The sequence below is a fragment of the Peromyscus maniculatus genome, chromosome 8 (assembly GCF_049852395.1).
Source record: "Peromyscus maniculatus bairdii isolate BWxNUB_F1_BW_parent chromosome 8, HU_Pman_BW_mat_3.1, whole genome shotgun sequence".
Lineage (NCBI taxonomy): Eukaryota > Metazoa > Chordata > Mammalia > Rodentia > Cricetidae > Peromyscus > Peromyscus maniculatus.
In genome coordinates, this window is record NC_134859.1 from 92,524,876 (window position 1) to 92,534,688 (window position 9,813).

The 9,813-nt window shown below is 55.1% G+C and overlaps 1 protein-coding gene across 2 annotated transcripts in view; it reads left to right on the forward strand.

The window, feature by feature from the left end:
• Mrc2 (mannose receptor C-type 2) overlaps positions 1 to 8,106 on the forward strand; it is a 62,796-nt gene extending 54,690 nt beyond the window's left edge. The window contains exons 21-30 of one of the 2 annotated variants that reach the window (XM_015994686.3): positions 3,107 to 3,221; positions 3,344 to 3,507; positions 3,668 to 3,776; positions 4,264 to 4,502; positions 4,640 to 4,808; positions 4,901 to 5,050; positions 5,319 to 5,438; positions 5,671 to 5,850; positions 6,616 to 6,642; positions 6,748 to 8,106. In XM_015994686.3, the coding sequence (XP_015850172.1) occupies positions 3,107 to 3,221; positions 3,344 to 3,507; positions 3,668 to 3,776; positions 4,264 to 4,502; positions 4,640 to 4,808; positions 4,901 to 5,050; positions 5,319 to 5,438; positions 5,671 to 5,850; positions 6,616 to 6,642; positions 6,748 to 6,974 (1,500 nt within the window). In that variant the 3' untranslated portion in view covers positions 6,975 to 8,106. Of the gene's footprint in view, positions 1 to 3,106; positions 3,222 to 3,343; positions 3,508 to 3,667; positions 3,777 to 4,263; positions 4,503 to 4,639; positions 4,809 to 4,900; positions 5,051 to 5,318; positions 5,439 to 5,670; positions 5,851 to 6,615; positions 6,643 to 6,744 lie in introns of both variants that reach the window. The other variant, XM_006970523.4, reaches the window with a different exon arrangement.
• The last annotated feature ends 1,707 nt before the right edge of the window (positions 8,107 to 9,813 follow it).

Here is a 9,813-nt window from a genome sequence, read left to right on the forward strand (position 1 = left end):
TGGCCTAGAACTCAGAGATCCTCCTGTTTCTGCCCCCCAAGCACTGGGATTAAAGGCATGGGGCATGACCACCCTGCTTATCTCAATTTTTTTTTATGAGATTAAACACTCACACACACACACACACACACACACACACACACACACACACACACCCCTTTTGAGACAGGGTCTCATGTAACCTAGGTCAGCCTCGAATTCACTATGTAGATGAGGGTGACTTTGAATTCTCGAAGGCCCAAATGCTTGGATCACAGGTTTGTGCAGTTTTATGCAGTGCTGGTAATTGAACCCAGAGTCTTCTGTATGCCAGGCAAACACTTTACCGACTGAGCTATATGTCCAACCCAGAGATGAACTGAATTTTTCAGTGTTTGTATGTGGGTGGTACAGGCACATGCATGTGTGCGCACAGGCCAGAGTTGACCTTGAGTGTTTCCTTCATGGCCCTGTACCTTAAATATGGAGGCAGGGCCTCTCAGCTAAGCCCAGCGCTTGCTGATCTGGCTAGTCTCGCTAACCAGTTAGCCCCAGACATCATCTGTCTCCGTCTCCTGCGTGCTGGAATTACAAGTGTGCCACCACACTTCCAGCATTTACATGGGTGCTCGGGATCTGAACTCAGGGCCTCGGGCTTACCCAGGAAGCACCCGACCCACTGAGCCATCTGAGCTGTCTTCCTACTTTTTTTTTTTTTTTTTCTTTTTTGAGACAGGGTTTCTCTGTGTAGTTTTGGTGCCTGTCCTCGAACTTGCTCTGTAGACCAGGCTGGCCTCGAACTCCCAGAGACCCCCCTCCCCCTGCCTTCAGAGGGCTGGGATTAAAGGTGTGCGCTACCACCACTTGGCCCATAGTAATTCACTCTTTATATCCACATATGGATGAGATCACACTGTGTTTGTTTTTCTATATTCATCTTTTTAATCTTTTTTTTTTAAGATTTATTTATTATGTATCCCATGTTCTGCCAGCATGTATGCCTACATGCCAGAAGAGGGCACCAGATCTCATTATAGATCGTTGTGAGCCACCATATGCTTGCTGGGAAATGAACTCAGGATCTCTGGGAGAACAACCAGTGCTCTTAACCGCTGAGCCATCTCTCCAGACCTTCTATCTATATATTTTTTAATTCTTTTCCTTCATTTTTATTTTATGTGTATTTCTGTGCACCACATGTGTGCAATGCCCATGGAGGCCAGAAGAGGGCATCAGACTCTCTGGAACTGGAGTTACAGACAGTTGTGAGCTATTATGTGAGTGCTGGGATCCAACCCAGGTCCTCGACCAGAACAGCAGGTGCTCTTTGCTGAGATGTCCCTGTCACCCCGGTTTTTTTTTTCTTTTTTCTTAATAACATTTAGAAAATTATCTTTCCTGGTATTTTGAAGCTGGGCATGATGATAAACACTTGTGCCCCAGACCCCGGAGGCTAGAGGATGTTGGGAGACCAGGCCAGCTAGGGCGACATGGAGAAACTGCTCAAAACAAAAAAGCCCAAACAACAACAACAACAACTCAGAAAACCAAAAATGGAGAGGAGTTAGGGTTTTGGCTCATTGGTAGAGTGCCTGCCTAGCATGTGTGAGGCCCTAAATCCAACATACAAACACACACACACACACACACACACACACACGCACCAAAAAACAAAAAAATAGTGTTAGGACATAAGTCAGTTGGTAGTGTTAGCTGTACATGAAGCCACGAAGACCTGAGTATGATCCTCAGAACCCCCAAAATCAAAAGGCAGGCAGGTTGTACGCACCTAGAACCCCACTGCTGGGGAAGCAGAGGCAGGAGAATCCCTGGGATTCATTGGCTGGCCAGCCTAGCCTAATCAGTGAGCCCAAGCCAATGAAAGATCGTGTCTCAAAAACAAAACAAGGTGAGGCAAACAGCACCTGAGGGACAGCAATCCTCTGGCCTCCACATGCACACACATGCACTCACACCCACACATGCACACACATGCACTCACACCCACACATGCACACACATGCACTCATACCCACACATGCACACACATGCACTCACACCCACACATGCACACACACGCACTCACACCCACACATGCACACACACACACACACACACATGCACACACATGCACTCACACCCACACATGCACACACATGCACACACACACACATGCACTCACACCCACACATGCACACACATGCACTCACACCCACACATGCACACACATGCACTCACACCCACACATGCACACACATGCACTCACACCCACACATGCACACACACACTCACACACACATGCACACACACGCACTCACACCCACAAATGCACACACATGCACTCACACCCACACATGCACACACACTCATACCCACACATGCACACACATGCACTCACACCCACACATGCACACACACACACTCACACCCACACATGCACACACACACACACTCACACACACATGCACACACACTCACACCCACACATGCACACACACACTCACACCCACACATGCACACACACACACTCACACACACATGCACACACACTCACACCCACACATGCACACACACACTCACACCCACACATGCACACACACACACTCACACACACATGCACACACACTCACACCCACACATGCACACACACTCACACCCACACATGCACACACATGCACTCACACCCACACATGCATACACATGCACTCACACCCACACATGCACACGCACACACTCACACACACACATGCACACCTAACCACCAAGCTGGGTATGGTGGTGCACGCTTGCAGTCCCAATACTAGGGAGGCTGAAGCAAGAAGATCATGAGTTCCAGGTCAGCCTGGGCTACATAGCAAGACCCTCTCTCAAACAAACAGTAACAAACCCCGTCATCCACCCCCCCAAACAAAAAAGACAACAACCCAGAATCCAGGCATTTGTGAATCCTGTGACAGGACCAGAGGGTGGGGCTTTGACCAGGGAGATCCATATGCCCTGTGCCTGGTGTTGCTGCCTGGATCTGAAAGCCCCCAGGGATTAGCTGCTGAGGGGCACCCAGCAGGCCTTCTGGGTTTGTGGAACAGGGATGTAGAGCTGGGTGCCAATCATATCCCCCGCCCCACAGTGTTTCCGAATCCAGGGCCAGGACCCTCAGGACAGGGTGAAATGGTCAGAGGCCCAGTTCTCCTGTGAGCAGCAAGAAGCCGAGCTGGTCACCATTGCAAACCCCTTAGAGCAAGGTAGGGAAGCCTATGGGGAGAGCCGCTGGTGTCCTCCAGAACAGTCGCCCCACAACTGGCTAGAGCAGGGCAAACAGGGGCCCACTCCATCACTCTTGCCTTTCTTCTGGGGGGAACTGTAGCATTCATCACAGCCAGCCTCCCCAATGTGACCTTTGACCTCTGGATTGGCCTGCACGCCTCGCAGAGGGACTTCCAGTGGATTGAGCAGGAACCTCTGCTGTATGCCAACTGGGCGCCAGGAGAGCCCTCTGGCCCCAGGCCTGCTCCCAGTGGCACCAAGCCGGTGAGGACAGCGTTCTGCTTTCTCCTGCCCCTGTTATCTTTGGTGCTGTCCCCCACCCCACCCCCGCCGCCGCCCCCCCTTCTTCCGGCCTCAGCCACCCTTTCAGGGGCCAGTGGTCTGAAAGGCACTGGGGTTTCCCTGAGTAGCCCCTTCCCCCCAGACCAGCTGTGCGGTGGTCCTGCACACGCCCTCAGCCCACTTCACTGGCCGCTGGGACGATCGGAGCTGCACGGAGGAAACACATGGCTTCATCTGCCAGAAGGCCACAGGTACCACCGGCCACCGCCGCACTGGGTTTGTGGAACGGGCATGTGGAGCTGGGTATCAGTCACATCCCCTGCCCCACAGTGTTTCCGAACCCAGGGCCGGGACCCTCGGGACCGGCTAGCTGCTCTGGGCCAGGCCAGAAGGAACTGGATCTGCTTGGGAAGCAGGTGGTCTCAGGAGGGAAGTCGGTGGGCAGCCGGATACTGGGTTGTGCGACATGCTGGCGTGCCTGGGGTCAGAACCCCCTAAGACTCAATATCAGGGTATCTCCAGCTCCCTGCAAGGTTCCCCGGACAGGAGTCTATCAAGGCCCCAGCCTTTCTCTGCATGTTAGCAAACAAAGCTCACTAATAGGAACAGTGACTCACACGAAGGACTGATCCATGTAGCTGTGCCCCGTGAAGACCTGCTCCCTGGCCTAGCCTCATACCTGGGAATGGGGTAAGGGAGGCAGAGCCCAGCCTAAGCCCTGCCCCCCCTTCTCTGTAGACCCCTCCCTGAGCCCATCCCCAGCAGCAACACCCCCTGCCCCTGGCACTGAGCTCTCCTACCTCAACGGCACCTTCCGGCTGCTGCAGAAGCCGCTGCGCTGGGAAGATGCTCTCCTGCTGTGTGAGAGCCGAAATGCCAGCCTGGCATACGTGCCTGATCCCTACACCCACGCCTACCTCACCCAGGCTGCCCGCGGGCTGCAAGCACCACTGTGGATTGGGCTGACCAGTGAGGAGGTGGGCTCCCAAGTCAAGCTTTTCTCTCCCCTACCCCCACCCTACCTTCTGCCTTGGTTTCCCTTCTTCCTGCCTTGTCTGCCCCCTCCCTGAGAGTCCGTCCCCTTTCTTCTCACCCATGGCCGCCTCATGCCCAGGGCTCACGGCGATATTCCTGGCTCTCAGAGGAGCCTCTGAATTATGTGGGCTGGCAAGATGGGGAGCCTCAGCAGTCGGGAGGCTGCGCCTATGTGGACGTGGATGGGACCTGGCGCACCACCAGCTGTGACACCAAGCTGCAGGGGGCAGTGTGTGGGGTGAGCAGGGGTGAGTACCACCCGCTGGGGCCAAGGCTTGGGCGTGTGCAGGTGGTCCCGGAAGGATGCGTGGGCCGCATCCTCAATCCTGCACTCCGACAGGGCCCCCTCCTCCCCGAAGGATAAGCTACCGCGGCAGCTGTCCTCAGGGGCTGGCTGACTCGGCATGGATTCCCTTCAGGAATCACTGCTACTCTTTCCACATGGAGCTGCTGTTGGGCCACAAGGAGGCGCTGCAGCGCTGCCAGAGAGGTGGGTGAGCGCAGGCCCGCCCGGCTCCCAGACTCTCAGACCAGAAGGAACTTCACCTCTGCCTCTAAGTAGCACTTAGCTCACCTTTTAATACACAGACCCTACTGTGACATGTACAGTATCCAACAGCACACACACGCGGCCGAAGAAGAGGGCTGGCGCCGCTGTGAATGGGGGTGGGCTGGGGGTGGGCTGGGGGTAGGTGGGGCTCTATCAACATGAGGAGGCTCTGTTTGCCCTGACATGGGCTTCTTTTGCGTCCGTCCAGCGGGTGGGACGGTTCTGTCCATTCTTGATGAGATGGAGAATGTGTTTGTCTGGGAGCACCTGCAGACTTTTGAAGGCCAGAATCGAGGAGCCTGGTTGGGCATGAACTTCAACCCCAAAGGTGGGTGCCCTGTGTAAGGTATCGGGGAGGCCCAGGGCTCAGGCTGCAGGAGAGATACCGTGATCTCTGAACTCTGGGGAGGTTAATGAGAGAATATGAGGCTAGGCCGGGGAGCAGGTCTCCACTGGGCATCGGTCAGTCCTCCGTGCCAGGGTTTACAGGTGCTCCCTCCCACCTATAAAAGCCCTGCCTGTCCCTCTCCCCACATCTCCTCAGCGCCTTCCCTCCACAGGAGGCATGCTGGTCTGGCAAGACAACACAGCTGTGAACTATTCTAACTGGGGACCCCCTGGCCTGGGCCCTAGCATGCTGAGTCACAACAGCTGCTATTGGATCCAGAGCAGCAGCGGGCTGTGGCGGCCTGGCGCGTGTACCAACATCACCATGGGCGTTGTCTGCAAGCTCCCTAGAGGTAAGCCGGGCTCCCAGAAGGCACACGCTCAGCCCTCCGTGCCCACGGCTGGGCCTTGGTGCACAGGGGCAGATGCGTTGTCTGGGAAGGCGCCAGGTACATTAGTCTGCAGCAAAGACTGACCCCGAGACTTAGTTCCAAAGTAGGCAGTCAGCGCCAGGGGTTAGCAAGTGCCATCACGCTCTGGTTAAGGACAAAGGATATGGTTCAGCTCTGCCTTCTGAGGCCTGGGGAGGTGATCCAGTTAGCAAAGTGCTTGTCACGCAGGCGTGAGGATGAGTTCAGATTCCCAGCATCCGGATAACAGCGTGCATTCAGTGCATGGTCTGTGACCCCAGGACCGGAAGAGGTATCTGTGTGTGTGTCTGAAATGATAGGTCCCTGGAGCTCATTGGCTGGCCAAGATAGCTGAATCGTGAGCTATAGGTTCAGTGATAGACCCCACAGCTCAAAAGAAATAAGGTGGAGAGCCATCAAGGAGGACACACGTTACAGTAACATTGACCTCCACCCATGCACATGCACACTCACCTATAAGAACACGTCCATAGACCATCGCCACACGCACACCTGTCCCATCTGAGGCAAGTCTTTGAACTTCCTCCTCTCTAGATGGGAATCATAGTAGCTGGGTCACAGCGTCACCGATGGTTCAGTGTGTCTGCACAGTGACATTCAGTCAGAATTCACAGGCATTTGCTTGAATTATGACGATGATTTCTGTGAGGACCGATTGCGATTAACTGGCTCTTCCCTCTTCTACAGTGGGAGAGAACAGCTTCTTGCCATCAGGTGAGTGGAGGTGACAAGCCCTGAGCCTGGCTCTTCCTTTGCCCCCTCTGTCCCTGGTGGGCATGGCTGTGGCCTGATGTGCGTTCCCCGTGGTTACCTCAGCAGCGCTGCCTGACAACCCGGTGGTGGCTCTGGTCGTGGTGCTGATGGCCGTGCTGCTCCTCCTGGCCTTGGTGACGGCAGCCTTCGTCCTCTACCGGCGCCGACAGGGCACGGAACGTGGGTCTTTCGAGGGAGCCCGCTACAGTCGCGGCAGCAGCTCTGGCCCAGCGGAGGCCACCGAGAAGAACATCCTGGTGTCCGACATGGAAATGAATGAGCAACAAGAATAGAGCCAAAGGGCGTGGTCAGGGTGGGGCCGGAGCTGGGGAGGCAGGGGCTCCAGGCCAGCAGGTCCCCATCACCCACGAGTCCAGCTGGTCTGTGGATGGCAGCCCTCGGGAGTTGCTAACTGGGAGCCAGGGGCTGAGCATGCGATGGGGTGGGAGTACCCACCCTTCCACAAACACTAGACTGAGACCCGGCTGAGCACAGTGGGGCATTTCCCCTTTCTCCTGGACCTGGGACCTTGTCACCTGGGCCTGGACCCCCGTGGTAACTGGAGGCAACATGGGAAGGGAAACGAGCTTATTTCTGCCTCTCTCTCCCCCCAGATCCCTGAGCCTAAGCCTGCTGACCCACAGCCTGGGACTCTTTGCTATTTGCAGCCTTGGAAAGCCTGCCCCGACCGACCCTTAGGGTGGCTCTCTGTCGCTTCTCTCCTCCGACCTGGCTACATCAGTCTCCGTACCCTGCTCTCAGGCCTTTTCTCACCCAGTGCCTCCTTCTGAGCCAAGGCCCTGGGATTTGGGGGGGTGGTCCTCTCTCTTTCTCTCTCTCAGTGGGGGTCAACTGAAGGGGCCAAGCATCTGTCAATCCTGTGCCTGCTGGAATGGACCTAGGGTGTGGCAGGAGGGCCTAGGTGGCTCAGGGCTAAGAACCAGGGCACCAAGTGTGGTGTCTGTTGGAATGGAGATGGGGCCGGGGAGGGACACCTTATCCACTCAAGGGGGTGTCATCTCCTGCCGGTCAGGGGAGGGCTCTGTCCCTGAAAGAGTCCCCTGTGGGGACCAAAATAAGTTCTGTAATGTCTCCAGCTTCAGGCTCTGGTTTGGAGAGAGGGAAGAGGGGTGGGCGTCAGGGGCCCTGGAGAAGCAGTAGCCGAGGACAGCACCAGGTGCTACCATCTGCTGTGGCTGCTCGCTCAGCACCTTTTCAAGAGGAGGGACCCAGCCAGGATGGAGAGCACCAGTCCCCAAGTCCCAGTGTGTGTCCAAGTGCAGGGCAGTGTGAACAAAAACTCAAAAGACACAGACCCTCTCTTGTAGTTCTTGATTCTCTAATGTTATGTGCTATTGTTTTTTGTTTTTTAAAGAAGAAAATAAAAAGAAAAGCAAATGAATAAAACACCTTCCAGAGGCTTGAGATATCAGTGTTCCGGGTCCTTTGTCAGCCCCATCCCCACATCCCTTTAAAGATAAATGACAGCTTGGCATTTGCTCCGTTGTGTGATTTCTGTAGCCCGCCATTTTGCCTCTGACCCCTTGGGGACACTTCCTCTCATCATCCTTCTGGCCCTGCTCATTCTCTTCTTGAAGAACTCAGGAGCCAGGTTGTCCTTGCCTGTAAGCGTGTGAACTTGGGTCACCGAGCGTGAGTAGGCACAGAGGACCCATCTTCGGGGGTTGGGCTGTTGGAAGGGGGCTTAAGGATGAAGGAAGAGTGTCCTCACCGAGTGCCTTTGAGTGCATACGATAAGCACTCCATAAATGCTAACCGCTACTGTTGTTTCTAAAGTTTTTATTACATTTATTTGTGTATGGTGTGTGTGTGCTGCACCTCTGCATCACGCGTGCGGAGGTCAGAGGGCAACTGGCAAGAGTCAGTTCTCTCCTTCCACTGTGTGGGTCCCAGGGATCAAAGGCAGGTTGTCAGCACTGGCGGCGAGCATCTTTACCTGCTGAGACATCCTGTTAGCCGCCCCGCTGCTGTCATTTTCTGGGCTGGGCTTTGAGGAGGGTCCTAGTCCAGCCCTGAGTGGCATTTCCTCAGCAGCCTCCTCTCAAGGCTATCTGTGGTACCTGCCTTCTGCCTGCTAGAAAGTTCTCTTCTTCATCTGCACTTAGATTCAGCAGGTGTTTGAGTTGGAGACACTTAAGCAAACAAAGGGGGGGCCAAGCCAGTGAAAGCGGAGAGCAGTGAGGGGGAATGAATGGACCGGATGCAGAGGTTCCCACCACGGGGAGTGAGACTGGGCCTGGAGGAGAAAGGGGGGTGCGATGTAAACACCTGGGCAGGGTGGGAGTGGAGGGTCCCTGACGCCTCAGGGGACCAACGGGGTGACTGAAGGAGAGTGGCTGGGTGGGTCATGACCAGGAAGCTGTGGGACATCAAGAATGCTGTCAGTGAGACGGCTCACCTGACCTTTAACGCCACATTGTGACTGGGGCAAGGGACCAAGACAATGGATGGGAAATGGGCAAGTGAAAGCAGGAAGGCCACGCAGAGGAAGCTCTTGTAATAATTCAGACCTCGGAAGCGGGCGGTTTGGGCCATAACGACAGCCACAGTTAGAGGCATCGAGTGTTCTCAGGCTTGCCTTGGTCGTGCCTTTTTATATCTTAGTTCTATATTTTTTTTAACTATGCACTGCGGTCATGTGGTGGGAAGCCTAAAGGACAGAAAGGGATGCATAAAGACACACATTGAACGTTCCCTCATTCTCCATCCTCCCCACCCCCACCCACCCTGAAGCCTTCAGCCCTGCTGGTTTCCCAGTATTTTCCAGTGTTTGTTTCAAGGGGGAAAAAAGATACTAGAGGACACATGAGCGCTGGATTTGCCTGAGGGGGCATCAGCCGCTCTCTAGGGGTCAGATGTACCACCCACCGGCTAGGCAACGGGTGTCAGGAGGTACGGCAAGCCTCCCTCCAGGACCGCAGGATGAAGGAGTACCGCTGCGGAGATGGGACTTCCCTGGGTGGGAGGACCCTCCTCTGGCTGTCCCCACCCTCCATCTCTAACAGGGAGACCATGGGAGGGCGCTAGGCCAGCCCTCAGGAAAGGGACCCCAAGTAGGGTCCTTAATGATTAACCCACTTTACCCTGCGTGGTTTGCTCTCCAGACTGAGG